Source organism: Petaurus breviceps, unplaced genomic scaffold, assembly GCF_028583685.1.
Source record: "Petaurus breviceps papuanus isolate PSGF00001 unplaced genomic scaffold, PetGlider_PUasm1.0 225, whole genome shotgun sequence".
In the NCBI taxonomy this organism is placed as follows: domain Eukaryota; kingdom Metazoa; phylum Chordata; class Mammalia; order Diprotodontia; family Petauridae; genus Petaurus; species Petaurus breviceps.
In genome coordinates this window covers 22141574-22158765 of record NW_027185889.1, presented here as the reverse complement: position 1 = coordinate 22158765, position 17192 = coordinate 22141574, and the positions used below count along the sequence as shown (strand labels likewise).

General features: G+C 40.5%; 1 protein-coding gene across 1 annotated transcript in view; it reads left to right on the top strand.

The window, feature by feature from the left end:
• Positions 1 to 517: 517 nt before the first annotated feature.
• LOC138166588 (sodium-coupled monocarboxylate transporter 1-like) overlaps positions 518 to 17192 on the top strand; it is a 79780-nt gene continuing 63105 nt past the window's right edge. Inside the window, exon 1 of the mRNA XM_069095071.1 lies at positions 518 to 844. Coding sequence (XP_068951172.1) covers positions 554 to 844 — 291 coding nt within the window. The 5' untranslated portion in view covers positions 518 to 553. The remainder of the gene's footprint in view (positions 845 to 17192) is intronic.

The following is a 17192-nucleotide window of genomic DNA, read 5'->3' as shown; positions in this document are numbered from 1 at the left end:
CAAGGCGCATAGCTCATAAACGCTGGGGGGTAGAATTTGAACTCTGGACTTTCCTGTCTTCACGTGCCCTGCTCACTGTCCCATGCTACCAAGCTTCCAGAATTACCAAGGCAATCAATTATGTGGAAACGTTAGCACAGCGCCTGGCCCCATAGTAAGTAAGCCTTAATAAACTAACGTTTATAGACGACTTGAATCCACAACATATACTTGGCGGCCCACAAACTTTCTGAAAGGCTAGTTCAAGTGGCCCGCCCACCGTCCCTTCTGCTGCACGTGCAGGTGAGGTTCAAGATCCTGCTTGGGGCAGAGGGGGCGGGGACGGCCCCTCTGAGAGCGCATGCACCGTCCCGCCGGCGTGTGTGCGCACGCCCCCCAGCACGCGGGCAGCCTAACGACTCTGGGCGCAGGCGGGCATTCGCGAGTGGGCCGGTCTCGCGTGGCGTCCTCCTCGAGGCAGGGGTAGCCGAACAGCCGGGGCCAGCCCCAGAGGCCACGAGCGGCCGCCATGTCGGACACTGTCTCGGAGTGGGACTACGCGGTGTTCCTGGGCATGCTTCTCGTCTCGGCCGCCCTGGGCGTCTACTACGCGTTCACGGACAGCGGTCAGGGCAGCGAGGCCGACTTCGTCATGGCCGGGCGCGGGCTTTCGGCGCCGCCCGTGTCCCTGTCGCTCACGGCCAGCTTCATGTCGGCCGTCACGGTGCTGGGCACGCCGGCCGAGGTATACCGCTTCGGGGCCATGTACCTGCTCTTCGGCATCACCTACGCCCTGGTGGTCATCATCACCTCCGAGATCTACATGCCAGTCTTCTACCGGCTCGGGGTGGCCAGCACCTATGAGGTGGGCGGGGCGGGGGCGGGGCGGCCTGCTGGGTGCCGGCACGTGGTGGGGTGGATGGAAAGAGAGAGAGAGAGAGAGAAAAACCAAGGGCCTTACCTTCTCCAGGAGAGGGACAAGTTAGGAAAGTGTTCCAGGAGAACAGAGGAGGTCATCCATCGTAGAAGCACCTGCTGTGTACCACTGAAGTGAGCAGGGGAGTGCAGTGCCCAAGAAAGGTCAAAATCGAAGGCCCTTTAGCATGGAAGCACCTACTGTGAGCCACTAGAGCAAACAGGAGGATGCAGGATGTTAAGAATAGCCTAAAGTAAGTCATCTACCACTGAAGCACTTCTACTCAGGCACTGAGTTAAGGGTGGAGGAGATACAAGATACAAAGAAAGGCCAAAAAAAGGCTTATTTTAAGTCTCAGCTAACATTTCACCTCTTGATCTGTCTTAATGATAGCCCCCCCTTTTAAATATTTTATTCTTCCCCCAATTATCTGTAAAAACAATTTTAAACATTTAAACATTATTAAAAAAATTTTTAGCTCTGAATTCTATTCCTCTCTCCCTCCCCTTCTCCCCCTTCCCTCCCTACCCCCATGGTGAGCAAAATCTGATACAGATTATACACATGCAGTCAGGTAAAACATTGCTGTATTAATCATTTTATGCAAGAAGACTTGAACAGATAAAGAAAGTAAAAAAATAGTGTGCTTCAATCTGCATTCGGGCTACGTCAGTTTTTTCTTGGGGGTGGATAGCATTTTTCATCATAAGGCCTTTGAGATCGATTCCCTGAGAAGAGCCAAGTCATTTTTCATCAGACATTATTGCACTATGTTCAGTGTTCTCCTGGTTCTGCTCACTTCACTTCATGTCAGTTCATGTACATCTTCCCAGGTTTCTCTGAAACCATGCGCTGTGTCATTTCTTAAAGCACAATAGTATGCCATCTCAATCCCATACCACATCTTCTTCAGTCATTCCCCAATTGATGGGCATCCTTTCAATTTCCAATTCTTAAGCTACCATAGAAAGAGATGCTGTAAATATTTTTGTGCAAACAGGTCCTTTACCATGTTTTAAGATCCCTTTGGGATACAGACCTGTCAGTGGTATCACTGGATCAAAGGGTCTTTTATCCTGATTATGTCCTTATTTGTACATAGTTTCTGTGTTGTCTCCCCCATCAGATAGTGAGCTCCTTGAAGGCAAGGACTGTCTTTTGCCTTTCTTTGTATTGTTTCTGGCACATACTAGACACTTAATAAATGTTTATTTACTGACAATTTTTTTGACTGATTTTCACTCCCCTGCCCTTTAGGGGAGGCACAGCAAAGTACAGTATTCTTGTGGTTTTATTGGTGTACAGAATACAGGTGATGAAACTCCTTGTGACCATGTACATCTGAGGCTATTCTGTGACTTTCAGTCTTAAAGAGTTGCCTGGAGCACTGAAAGGTGAAGTGATTTGCAGACATGGACAGTTATGACTTGAACCCTGGTCTTTCTGCTCCTCTAGTCTTATACTGTTGCTTGGGGCCACCAAGGTACTTGCTCAGAATTTCTTAGCCAGTGGATATGAATCCTGGTCTTTCTGGCCCCTAGGCTTGCCAGGGCTGCCTCTTCAGGCTTAATTCTATAGGAATTACCCAGGGCACTGAAAGGTGGATTAAGTAGACAGTACACCTGAACTCTGGAGGTCTTTTACAGTAGTATGCACTGGTCTTCTAGGGCTATTTATCTGCATGGATGAAATATACTTATTAATCGTCTCCACTCCCCTTCCCCAGAGAGGTGTAGAAAGCAAGAGGGGTGGAGACTGGAGGCAAGGGATTTTTCAGACCTCATACTAGCTATTCAGTGGAAAAAAGATAAGCGTATACTATGTTCCAGGTTTTGGGATTCAAAAGCTAAAAGAAAAGCCAGTCAGTGCACAAGGGCCTCACCTTCTTCTGGGAGACAGATAAGTTAGGAAACTGAGGTGTACAAGAGAGATGGAGTGAGCAGAAAAGCAGTAGTAGGGTCCAGACAGGCAGATTTCAGTGACACCTTTGGGATTTCTTCCCTGAAATTGTGGAAGAAATAGCCCAACTCAGAGTTCTCCCCAAAGTCTTTAAGCATATCAAAGCTTGAGTTTATCCTTGTGAGCAAGTTTTCCCATGTTCACAGGCTCACTTGGCTCTCCATGGCTTGCAGGGTTAAAATATAAAGTCCCTGAGTGGTAACAGTCTTAACTTTATTTACATTTTTCTTTCACACATACTTAACATTCTTGCCTGACTTAAACATTTACCAGATTTGATGAGCTTGCTTCTGCCAGTTTCTCCATTCACTCTTCTCCCAGTACTTGATAAAATTCAGTGGCTCTCTGTTACCCCCAGTACTCTCTCATTCATAGCTCTTCATAAGCATCTCTCCCTCCCAAGTTACTCCCTTTCACTGTGGTCCAGTGATATTGTTCGCAAACAAGATACTTCATTTCCCTGCTCCAAGCATTTTCATATTCTGTAACCCATGCCTAGAATGTTTTCCTTCTTTGCCTCCTTGTTTCCTTCAAGTCTCAGTTAAAATCCCACCTTCTATAGGAAGCTTTTCCCAGTCTGGATTCTTGTGCCTTTCCTATATTGGTTATCTCCAGTTATTCTTGTATATTTACCTTGTTTGTACATAGTGTTTTGTCTTCCCCGTTAAACTGTGAGCTCCTTGAGAGCTGGGTCTGTGTTTTTTGCCTTTTTATTCCCAGTGTATAGCACAGTTCCTGGCATATAATAGGTGCTTAATAAGTGTTTATTGATTATTGACTGATGGGTTACCTTCTGGATATTTTGAAGTTTGGGAATGTCCTTAAACTGAGATGTCTGGAATTGAACCTAATACTCATTGATAAAAATGGTAAACAGTGCAGAGAAAATTACAGATCCTTGGAGGTACTTCCTGAAGACCTGGTATATTGACACTGAATGAATAATTACTGAGTCTAGCGATTCAATTACTTTTAAACCCATCTGAGTGTATCACTGTCTAATCTATGTTGCTATATATTTTCCAGGAGAATAGTAGGAGATATTTTTTTCAAAAGTTTTGTTAAAATTTCAGTAAATGATATCTATAGTATTCTCCTAGTTCAGCAGTCTTTTTTTTTTTTTTTAAAGCAATTGGGGTTAAGTAACTTGCTCAAGGTTACACGGCCAGTGATTTCTGGGTGTGGTGCTGAGTATCTGAGCCCACGATTCGATCCAGGTCATCCCAACACTGGAGCTGGTGCTCTTACTCGCTGAGCCACCTGGCTGCCCCTAAGCAATTGGGGTTAAGTAACTTGCTCAAGGTTACACGGCCAGGTGTTTCTGGGTGGGTGCTAAGTGTCTGAGCCCGGGACTAGTTCAGCAGTCTTGTAAAAACCACAAAAGGAAATGTTGTAGATACAGTTTACTTAGATTTTGGCAAAGCATTTGATAAAAGTATTTTATCCTACTGTGTGAAAGGCTGGAGAGATGTAAGCCAGATGGTGATGCTGTTAATTATTTCAAGTAGTTTTTTAGTTGATTGTCTAGGATTCTGTAAGTATACCATCATAGCATCTGCAAAGAGTGATAGTTTTGTTTCTTCATTGCCTAATTTGTTCAGTTTCTTTTTCTTTTCTGATTACTATAGCTTACGTTTCTAGTACAGTATTCAGTTATAGTGGTGATAATGAGCATCCTTGCTTCAAGAACACTGATCTTATTGGGAAGGCTTCTAGCTTATTCCCATTACAGATAATGCTTGGTGATGGTTTTAGATAGATACTACTTATTTTAAGGAAAGCTCCATTTATTTCTGTGCTGTCTAATGTTTTTAATAGGAATGGATGTTACATTTTTGTCAAAAGCTTTATATGAATCTATTGAGATAATTATATGTTCCTGTTGGTTTCATTATTATTATTATTATTGCCTTTTGGAAGGCAATTGGGGTTAAGTAACTTGCCCAAGGTTACACAGCTAGTTTTTTTGTGTGGGTGTTAAGCGTCTGAGGCTGGAACCGAACTCAGATCCTCTTGACTCCGCGGCTGGCACTTTACTCACTGAGCCACCTAGCCACCCCTGTTGGTTTCATTATTGATGTGGTCAGTTTATACTTACAGTTTTTCTAATACTGAACCAGCCCTGCATTCCTGGTGTAAATATCACCTGGTCATAGTGTATGATCCTTGTGAAATATTGCTGTAATCTCCTTGCTAATATTTTATCTAAAATTTTTATACCACTTTTCATTAGAGAAATTGGTCTGTAGTTTTCTCTCTGTTTGGCTCCTCCTGGCTAAGGTATCAGCACCATATTTGTATAGTAAAAGGGAATTTGATAGGACTCCTTCTTGGCTTATTTTTCCAAATAGTTTATATGTATTGGAATTAATTGTTTGAATGGTTGGTAGGATTCACTTGTGGACTCATCTGGTCCTGGGATTTTTTCTTGGTGAGTTTCATTGATGGCTTGTTTAATTTCTTCTTCTAAAATGGGATTAAGTATTCTATTTCTTCTGTTATTCTGGGCAATTAATAGTTTCATAAATATTCATTGTTTTTGCTTAGATTGTCAAATTTATTGGAATATAATTGGTAAAATATTTCCTAATAATTGCTTTAATTTTCTCTTTATTGGTGGTAATATGTTTACCCTTTTCATTTTTGATACTGGAAATTTTTTTTAAATTTGCTTAATTAAAAAATTAATAATGCTTTATTCATCTTACTGTTTTTTTTTTCATAAAACCAGCCCCTAGTTTTATTTGTTAGCTCAGCAGTTTTTTTTTTTTTACTTTTAGTTTTATTAGTCTCAGTTTTGTTTTTCAGGATTTCTACTCTGGTGCTCAATTGGGGATGGCTCAAATGCTGAATTCATTGATCTGCTCTTTCTCTATTTTATTGATGTAAGAATTTAGAGAAATAAATTTACCCTTAAGTAATGCTTTTGTTCCATCCCATTGATTTTGGTGTGTTCTTTGATTATTGTCATTCTGAGTAATGAAATTATTGTTTCTATAATTTTTGTTCCTTGACCCATTTGTTCTTTATGATTAGATTATTTTCAAATTAATATTTAATCTGTTTTCCACTGCCCTTTACTGAATGTGATTTCATTGCATTATGATCTGAAAAGAATGCATTTAATACTTTTCTATATTTGGTTGTGAGGTTTTTATGCCCTAATAATTGATATGATAATGGTCAGTTTTTGTGTAGGTGCCATATACTACCAAGAAAAAAGGTATATTCTTTTCTATCCTCATTCTGTTTTTTTTCCAAGTTATCATTCTGAGAGGGAAAAGTTAAGGTCCACCACTAGTATAATTGTACTATTTCCTTCTGTAACTCACCTCCTTTAAGAATTTGGATGCTATACCATTTGGCACATATATGTTTAACATTGATATTGCTTCATTGTCTATGGTACCTTTTAGCAAGATGTAGTTTCCTTCCTTATCTCTTTTAATTTAAACTATTTTTGCATTTGCTTTGTCTTGAGATCAGGATTGCTACCCCTGCTTTTTTTTTTTTATACTTCAGTTGAAGCACAATAGATTCTACTCTAGCCCTGTTTACTTGGTGTGTGTCTCTGTGCTTTAGGGGTGTTTGCTTATTTTTTTTCCAAATGCTTTATTAACTTCTGGTTTATTTCATTAATTTCTGCCAAATTTTGAGTCACAAATTTTCTCCCCGTTTTCCCCCTACCCACCTCCCCAAAATAGTGGTCCCCCAGGATATCCCTCCTCTTATTTCCCAATTACATATAAAATAGTATTAATAATAGTATATATATGTGTGTGTGTGTGTGTGTATATATATATATATATATATATATGATTAAACATTTGGTTTTGAAACTTTGAATTCCAGAGTCATTCCCTTCTTCCCTTGTCACCTACCCTTACTGGGAAGATCAATTCAATATAGGTTATACATGTGTAGCTAATGCAAAACATTACCATAGTAGATAAATTGAAGAAGACTGATTATATTTCCCTCCCTCCTATCCCATCTCCCACTTGATCTATTCTCTACTTTGGTCCTGTCCCTTTTCAAAAGTGTGTGCTTCCAAATTCCTTCCCTCCCAGCCTGTCCTCCTTTCTATCATCCCCCCTCTCATGTCCTTCCCCCCTACTCTCCTGTAGGGTGAGATACCCTATTTAGTATGTATGTCGTTCCCTCCCTGAGCCAAATTCAATGAGTATAAGGTTGACCCATTCCCTTATGCCTTCCTGTTCTTCCTCCCCATTGTACCCATTTTCCTTTGCCTCTTCTATATGAGATAGTTTGCCCCATTCTGTCTCTCCCCATCTCCTCTCATTATATTCCTCTCTTACCTCTTAATTTCAAATTTTAAGTATCATCCCTTCCTATTAGATTGGTGCTGTGCCCTCTATCTATGTATACCTGTAAACATATATATATATATATATATATATACACATCCACATATGTAATTATACACCTATATACCCTCTGATAAAGACTGTAAATAAATAAATATATATATTTCTATTCCCTTCAACTATTTTCATACTGAGAAAAGTTTCATCAGTTACAATTATCGTTTTTCCATGTAGAAATGTAAGTAGTTCAACTATGATAAGTTTCCTTATGATTTCTTTTGCCTGTTTTACCTTCTCATGCTTCTCTTGCTTCCTGTATCTGAATGTCAGATTTTCTATTCAACTCTGATTTTTTCAGCAAGAATGCTTGAAAGTCCTCTATTCCACTGAATGACCATGTTTTCCCCTGAAACATGATACTCAGTTTTTCTGGGTAGGTGATTTTTGGTTTTAATCCCAGCTCCTTTGATCTCCGGAATGTCATATTCCAGGCCCTTCGATCCCTCAGCGTAGAAGCTGCCAGATCCTGTGTTATCCTGATTGTGTTTCCATAATATTCAAATTGTTTCTTCCTGGCTGCTTGTAATATTCTCTCCTTGATCTGGGAATTCCAGAACCTGACTATAATATTCCTAGGAGTTTACTTTTTGGGATCTTTTTCAGGAGGTGGTCGATGGATTCTTTCAACCGCTATTTTGCCCTCTGGTTCTAAAACGTCAGGGCAATTTTCCTTGAGAATTTCTTGGAGGATGATTTCTAGGTTCTTTCTTTGATCATGACTTTCAGGTAGTCCCATAATTTTTAAATCATCTCTCCTGGATCTATTTTCCAGGTCAGTGGTTTTTCCCATGAGATATTTCACATTGCCTTCTATTCTTTCATTTGTTTGGATCTGTTTAACAACATCTTGATTTCTCCTCAAGTCATTAGCTTCCATTTGCTCCAATCTAATTCTGAAGCAATGATTCTCCTCAGTGAGCTTTTGAGATTCTTTTTCCATCTGGCAAATTCGACTTTTTTAAGGCATTATTCTCCTCATTGGCTTTTTGAGCCTCTTTTGCCATTTGAGTTATTAATCTGTTTTTTAAAGTGTTATCTTCGTCAGTCAGGCTATTGACTCTCATTTCATAATTTTCTTGCTTCATTTTCATTTCTCTTCCCAATTTTTCCTCCACTTCTCTTATCTGCTTCTTAAGGTTTTCTATGGCCTGTAACCACCTCGTATTTTCCTTTGAAGCTTTTGATGCAGGAGTTCTGACTTCATTGTCTTCCTCCTGTTCCATGTTTTGATCTTTTTTGTCCCCCAAATAGGAGTCTAATGTTGGATTCTTATGTTTGCTTGGCTTCCTTTTCCTGGTCATGTTGCCACTCAATTACTTGACTTTTGGGCTTTTGGCGACAGTAGGACTCTGCCACCAGACAGAGGAGCTTCCATCGCAAACACCGGGGTTTTCTCAGCTGCCAGAGGTATTAATTGGGTGTCCTCTCCTAAACCTCCACACATTCTGGCAAGCTGGGCATGCACCCTAGGACCTCTACCCTAAACTGCAATCCAGATCCAAGCAGGTTAAAGCAAGAGTGATTACCCATCAGACAGGTTGCTTGGTTACCCCTACAGTCTGCAGGCCAGGAGCTGAAGCTGCAACATGGTGCTGGCTGTGCCGCAGCCCTCAGGGGCTTCTTGCCCTGGGGGCAAAAGCCGGCACTCTCCCTACTACTGGTCCCAAAGTCCACATTGCACTGACCTCTCACTTTGTCCTTCGCATCTATGTGTTGATAATTCTGGAAACGGCCACAGCTGCTGGTGATCTGGAGGCCCTCCAACTGGTGGTTGGTCAGGCTGCCCTGGGGTTAAAACCTTGGTGTGGGGCTGGGCCTGGCTCCCAGAGCACTACACTGACCAATTCCTGTGCTGTCCTCAGCAGGATGTTAGCTTCTCTGTGTCATTTTGTTGGTTCTGTAGCTCTAAAGTTTGTTCAGAGATCCCTTTTACATGAATTGGGGAAGGGGAAAACTGGAGCCACGCGGAGGTCCTGTTTCTAGTCTGCCATCTTGACTCTGCCCCCCAGGGTGTTTTGTTATAAACAGCATATTGTAACATTCTGGTTTTTAATTCACTCTGCTCTTTGCTTCTGTTTTATGGTAAAGTTAATTCCATTCACATTCACAGTTATGATTATTAACTGTGTATTTCCCTCCTTCCTATTTTTCCTTCTGTTTATTCTTCTCTCTATCCTTTTATCCTTTCTCTCACAAGTATTTTACTTCTGATTACTACCTCCTCCAATCTGCCCTCCCTTTTTTCATCCTCCCCTCCCCCCCACTTAACCCCTTTTTCTTGTCGTTCCTTGTAGGGTAAGCTAGATTTCTCTACCTGACTGACTGTGTATGTTATTCCCTCTTTGAGCAAATTTAGATGAGAGTAAGGTTCGAGTGATGCCTAGTGCCCATCCTCCCATATTCCCATATGCAATAGGTCTTTTTTGCCTTTTCATCTGAGATAATTTACTGCATTTCAGCCCCTCCCTTCCTTCTGTTCCTTGTGTAATCCTCTTTCTCACACCTTAAATTTTCTTTACAGCCTCTCCTCAAAGTCACCTTATATAAACTTCTGTTTATTTATACTCCTTCTAACTATACTAGAAGTGATACATCTTCTGATGTAGGGATGTAAACAGTTTAGCCTTACTGAATCTCCTATGTTTTCTATTTCCATTTTTCCTTTTTTATTCTTCTTTTGAGTCTTGCAATTGAAAATCCAATTTTTTGTTCTCTAGTCTTTTCATCAGGAAAGCTTGATAGTCTTGTATTTCATTGAACGACCATTTTTTCCCCTGAAGGAATTTGATTATGTTCAGTTTCAGAAGGGTAGGTGATTCTTGATTGTAGTCCTAGCTCCTTTGTCTTTCAGAATATTGTATTCCATGCTCTCCCATCCTTTAATGTTGAAGCTGATAAATCCTGTGTAATCCTGACTGTGGCACGTTGATATTTTAATTGTTTCTTTCTGGCTGCTTGCAGTATTTTCTTCTTGAACTAAGAGTTCTGGAATTTGGCTATACTGTTCCTGGGAGTTCCTTTTGGATCTTTTCCCAGAGGCGGTTGGTGGATCCTTTCAGTGTCTATTTTACCCTCTGGTTTTAGGATGTCAAGGCAGTTTTCATCATGACTTTTAGTTAATCCAGTAATTCTTAAATCATCTCTCTCAGATCTATTTTCCATGTCAGTTATTTTTCCAGTGACATATTTTTCATTTTTTTTATTTTTTCATTCTTTTGATTTTTTTGATTGATTCTTGTTATCTTATAGAGTCAGTAGCTTTCACTTGTCCAGTTCTAATTTTTAAAGATTTATTTTCTTGAGAGAACAAAAATCCTTCCATTTAGGGGTGGAGCCAAGATGGCGGCATAGAAGCAGGAAAACTCTGTGTACCCCCACCCCCCATAACCACCTCAAATACCTATAAAAATGTCTCTAAACAAACTTTAGGGCTACAGAACCCACAAAGTGACAGAGAGAAACAAATATCCTGCTGAAGGAAGCCTGGCAGACTGGCAGGCAGGGTCCATCGCAGCATGCTTGAGGCAGCACCCAGCCTTGCATGAGCCTGAGATTTTAGCCCCAGGGCGGCCTGACCAGCCCTGGCTGGAGGTGCTTTGGGAGAGTGTATTACAAGCAGCTGTGGTAGTTTCCAGAGTTATCAACCCATAAGTGCCAAAGACAAAGTGAGAGGTCAGTGTGGACTTTGTGGGAACAGGGGGACCAGGAGTGTGGTTCGGCCTTTGCCCCTGGAGGGACAAGCAGCTGAAGCATGTGGCCACCGCCACGTGGCTGCTTCAGAGCTCTTGGCCTACAGATTGTAGGGGGACCAGGCTACCTTCCTGAGGGGTAATTGCTCTTGCTTTAACCTGGTTGGATCTGGATTGCTGTCTAGGGTGGAGGTCCTGGGGTGCATGACCAGGTGCCAGAGCCAGTGGAGGCTTCAGAGAGGGTAGTCAACTAATAGCTCTGGCAGCTGTGAAACCCCCAGCTATTTGGGACAAAGCTCTCCTCTTTGGAAGCAGAGTTTTACTGTGGCAGAGAGCTCAAAAGTCAAGTAATTGAGTGGCAACATGAGCAAGCAAAAAGCAAAGCAAGCACAACAGTCAAACCTGAGATTCCTATTTTTGGGGAAAAAAAGGATCAAAGCATGCTTTGAACAGGAGGAAGACAATGTAGTCAGAACTCCTGTACCAAAAGCTTCCAAGAAAAATATGAACTGCTTACAGGCTATAGAGGAGCTTAAGAAGGATTTTGAAAACCAAATAAGAGAAGTGGAGGAAAAATTGGGAAGAGAAATGAGAATGATGCAAGAAAATCATGAAGAGAGTCAACAACCTGATTGAAGAAAATGACGCCTTAAAAATAGACTAACCCAAATGAAAAAAGAAGCTCAAAAAGCCAGTGAAGAGAAGAATGCCTTAAAAAGCCGAATTTGCCAGATGGAAAAAGACTCAAACTGAAGAGAATCGTTCCTTCAGAATTAGATTGGAGCAAATGGAAGCTAATGACTTGAGGAGAAATCAAGATACTATTAAACAGATCCAAACAAATGAAAAAATAGAAGGCAATGTTAAATATCTCATTGGAAAAACCACAGACCTGGAAAATAGGTCCAGGAGAGGTAATTTAAAAATTATTGGACTACCTGAAAGCCATGATCAAAAAAAGAATCTAGAAATCATCCTTCAAGAAATTCTCAAGGAAAATTGTCCTGATGTTTTAGAACCGAGGCCAAAATAGAGGTTGAAAGAATCCACTGATCACCTCCTGAAAAAGATCCCAAAAGGAAAACTCTCAGGAATATTATAGTCAGGTTCCAGAGTTTCCAGATCAAGGAGAAAATGTTACAAGCAGCCAAGAAGAAACAATTTGAATATTGTAGAAAGACAATCAGGATAACACAGGATCTGGCAGCTTCTACACTGAGGGATCGAAGGGCCTGGAATTTGATTTTCCAGAGGTCAAAGGAGCTGGGATTAAAACCAAGAATCACCTACCCAGCAAAACTGAGTATCATATTTCAGTGGAAAATATAGTCATTCAAAGGAATAGAGGACTTTCAAGCATTCATGATGAAAAAACCAGAGTTGAATAGAAAATTTGACATTCAGATACAGGAAGCAAGAGAAGCATGGGAAGGTAAACAGGTAAAATAAATCATAAGGAACTTATCAAAGTTGAACTATTTACATTCTTACAAGGAAAAATGATAATCAGAATTTATAAAACTTTTCTCAGTATGAGAATAGTTGAAGGGAATATAAATGTGTATATATATACACATACATATATGTCTATATAGGAGGGTATATGGGTGTATGAATACATCTGTGAGTGTGTGTATATATGTGTGCAGGTATACATAGAGAGAGGGCACAGGACCAATTGAATAGAAAGGGATGATACTTAAAAAGTGAAATTGAGAGGAGAAAATTTGTTACCTAAAATCTTGTGGAAATGAATGATGTAAACTAAAAATAAACATAAAATTTAATTTGAAAAAAGATTTGCTTTCTTCAATTTGCTTTTTTAAACTCCTTTTCTGTTTGTCCAGTTCAAATTTTTAGGAAATTGTTTCTTCAGTAAATTTTTGCACATCTTTTTATATTTTTTGTGCTTCCTTTATCAGGCTGATTTTTTTTCATGATTCTTTTGCATTACCCTCATTTCTTTTCCCAGTTTTTCTTCTACCTCTTTATGTAGGCATTTTAACATTATTGTTTTCTTCTGATTTTGTGTCTTGATCTTACTTGTCACCATAATAACTTTCAGTGGTCAGGTGTTGTTATTTTTTGCTCATCTTTTCCATCCTATTTCATTACTTTTAAAGTTGAACTCTGTTCCTGGGGTAGAAGGGGCACTGTCCCATGCTTCTTGTGTTGGAGGCTGTAGGTACTGGTTTTTTGTCTGGTGCCGCACCGAGGTGTGGATGGGGTGGGGTAGGGAGGCTGATGTTACTAGTGGCTCAACTCGTTCTGTGCTGAGACATGTGGTTGTGGGGGGCTTGGTGCTGTTGCTGCCCATTTGGTGCTGTGTTTGCCTGGTACTGTGGTGCGGTGGGCTTAGGACCTCCTGTTGGCTTATTGAGGCAGGGCCTGCTGCTGGCTTTCCAGGATGCTGTCTTTCCTGGACCGCACTCCCCTTTTACCTGAGTATAGTTCTGCCAATCTTCTAAGTTGTCTTAGGCTAGAAAATTGTTTCATCCTGTCTTTTTGTTGGTTCTACCATTCTGTAATTCATTTTGGGTTGCTATTTTATAGTTGTTTGGAGGTGAATGTGGGAGAATTCAGGCGATTTCCTGCTTATTATGCCATCTTGGCTCCTGTCAAAAAGGAGTGTCTTGTTTGGGGAACAGCAAGGAGGCCAGTGTCACTTAATGAAAGAATTCATGATGGAGAGTAAGATAAGAAGAATGGAAAGGTTGAGGGTGGGAGGAGTTTATGAAGATCTTTAAATGCCACAGTATTTTTGAGGGCCACTGGAGCTTATTGAGTAGAAGGGTTGTCATGTTCATATCTGCAATTTAGGAAAATTCTTTTGATGGATGAATGGAGGATGTATTTGAGTGGGGAGAGACTTGAGGTAGGCTGATCCAGCATCAGGATATTACAGTAATTCAGGTGTGAGGGGATGAAGGCTTGCACTAGTAAGTGTCAGAGGAGAGAAGGTGTGGGCATATTTGAGATATGTTACAAAAGTGAAATTGACAGAACCTTGGCAACATGTTGGTTGGGGTGGGTTAAAAGATAGTAAGAGTCCAGGATGACTTCTAGGTTGCAAACCTGAGTAACTAGGAGAATGATGGGGCCCTTGAAAGTAATTGGGAAGCTTCCAATGGAGGGGGGAGATCTTAGGGGGAAAGATAATGAATTTCATTTTGGATATGATGAGTTTAGGAAGTCTATTGGACATTCAGTACTAGATGTCTGAAGAACAGTTAGACATGTGAAACTGGAGGTTGGCAGAGAGGTTAGGAAAAGATAGATAAATTTAAGAATCAACAGAATAGAGGTGATAGATAATTAAATCCATGGGAGCTGATGACATCAGCAAGTGAAGTAGTATAGAAGGAGAAGAGAAAAAGGCCTAGGATAGAACCCTGAGGGACACCTATGGTTAGAAGTTGTGATCTGGATGAGGATTCAGCAGAGGAGACTAAGAAGTAACAGGTAGCAGGAGAGAGTGGTTTCCTGAAAGCTTAGGAGAGGAGAATATCAAAGAGAAGCAGATCATTGTCTCAGAGGCTTCAGAGAGTTCAGGAAGAATGAGGATTGACAAAAGGCCATTCATTGCATTCAACAAATCACCGGTAATTTTGAAGAGAGCAGTTTTGGTGGAGTGATGGAAGTCAGAAGCCAAGTTGTAGAGAGTTAAGAAGAGTTAAGAAGTGCTTTCTGCAGGAATTTTGTCACAAAGGGCAAAAGAGATACAGAATGATAACGATGATGGATCAAGTGAGAAATTTTTGTGAATGGGAGAGATATAGGCATGTTTGTGGGAGTAGGAAAGGAGTTAGGGAAAGATGGAAAATAAGTGAGAGAGTAGGGATGAATCTCTTGGAGGAAACAGGATGGAAGGGGACCACTTATGCAGGTAGAGGGTTTGTTTTGGCAAGAAGTAGAGCCACATGTTTGTGTGAGACAGGTAAAGGAGATACCATGTTTCCCTGATAATAGGACACTGTCTTATTAATTTTTTTGGACAGAAAAACACCAGAGGGCTTATTTTCAGGGGAGGTCTTATTTTAATGAACATTGACAGCAATTTTAATAAACAGGTAAATGTGAACAAAAAAATGTACCTTTATTCAATAAGCAAATCACTGGGGAAGAACAGGATGACGTACTCACTGCTGCAGCTCTGATTGGATGCAGCTCGGAGCGCGGTGTGTGTTTCACCCGGGGGGGGGACGGTGCATACAGAGGGTACTGTAATGTAGCGTGTAGCGCAGGGGATCACCTTCACTACAGTAGCAATCTCAATAGGGCTTATTTTAGGGGGAGGGCTTATTTTAGAGGAATCTTACACAGTAAGGGGAGGGCTTATTTTCGGGATAGGTCTTATTATCAGGGAAACACGGTAGTACAGAAAGCATCTGGGTGATATGAGATGAGGAAGAAGGAGCTCTTGATTGAATGGATTCTATTTTTCTTTCTTTTTTTTTTTTTTTTTTGCATTTTTGGAGCGGGAAACCAGGGCAATTGGGGTTAAGTGACTTGCCCAAGGTCACATGGCTAGTAAGTGTTGAGTGTCTGAGGCTGGTTTGAACTCAGGTCCTCCTGACTCCAGGGCTGGTGCTCTATTCACTGCGCCACCCAGCCGCCCCATGATTCTATTTTTCTATAAAATATGAGGCAAAGTTCTCAGTTGAGAGATGGGGAGATAGGGAGCCATAGGAGGTTTGAGGAATGTGAAAATCTTTTTGAGAGCTGCTGTGGAGGGTGGGATAGTACGTTGATAAAGGGAAGTATAGAAGGATTGTCTAGCATCAGTGAATGTCCATTTGAGGTTGTGTGGCATTAATTTGTAGTGTACCCGGTTAAAGCGTTTACATGATTTTCTATAGCTTTGTTCAGCAGCAGTTGTATAGGACCAAAGTCAGCAGATGGTAGGAGTGATCTAAGACTAAGGGTTGGCAGGGCATAATTGTTGATATGATTAGGGGGCCCAGGGACTTAAAAAGACATTTTAGAATTGAACTGGTTCCCCATCTTAACAGATGGAGGAAACACAGGAGAAAACAGCTAGTGCAGAATTGATGGTCTGGAAGAGGACTGAGGGGTAGAGGGACTAGAGATCATAAAGTATGGATGAAGAACAGGAAGGCATAGGGAGAGGTGGATAGCCAACCAGTTATGGTTAGAGAAGAGATTTCAGAGTTCTTGAACATAGAGGGTAGTGCATTTATGGGTGGTGGCAAAATCAAGGGTATGGACCCATCTTTGTAGGACTGAGTTGGGTTGGAAAAATAGATCTTCAGAAATGAGTTAGGTTGAGGAACTGAATGGAGGTGTTTGAGGGTGTTTTGAGTATATTTGTTGAAGTTCCCTAGTATGGGATCTGGAGTAGGAGTTGAGGAGGAGAGAAAGTTTGTAAGCTAGATATTGAACTTGTTGAGGAAGGAAAAGGAGTGTCTTGGAAACTGTATACAACAGCTTGCTAGGATTTTGCTTGGATGGAATTTCTGTATTCTAATTTAAATTTTGTTTGGATGTTTATTAATGATACTGACCTTGATGGTCATTCTCTGTAGTTTAAAGGGCAAGACTGTCTCCAAAAAATTGGATAATGTACTTTCCATGTTTTTAAAAACATATTATGTAGCAGTGAGATGATTTGTTTATAAGTGTTTCATAGAATTCATTTGTGAATTCATTTACTCTTAATTTTTTGTTTTAAGCTGACCTATTAAAGCTGTTTTAATTGCCTATTAAATTTCTTTTTTTCCAATGGTACTTTGGTTAGATGATATCTCTTGTTTTATGAATTTGGATATTTAATATTTTAAGAAGACAGTTCCCCTACCTTTTTTTTGTTTGAACATTTTCATTTAGTTGGCCTATAAGTATACATTTTTCTCCGATATAGTTTTATTTCTTTATTCTTCATTTGATTTCTTATATTTGGTTTTGGTAACAGTTTTTCTCTATGGTTAACTATTTTACTTATTAGAAACAACTCATATTGGTCTGTCAACATTAAGGTCATAGGTTGACGTTAGCAATATCATCAAGTGCAAGTGTAGTTAAGTATCACATTATGTCACCCCATATCTCACTGCCCAGTCTCACCCTCAAAAGAAGACTATTACTATGAATTTGGGAATCACTACGTAGGATCCGAGTAGCTATACTGGGAGTTATTATCTAATATCTGGAAGCTAGAAATTGCCATGGCCATGTATCCTTGAAACTACAATCTAAAAAGAATAACAAAATTCTCCTTACATACTGGGACAAAGAGAAGAA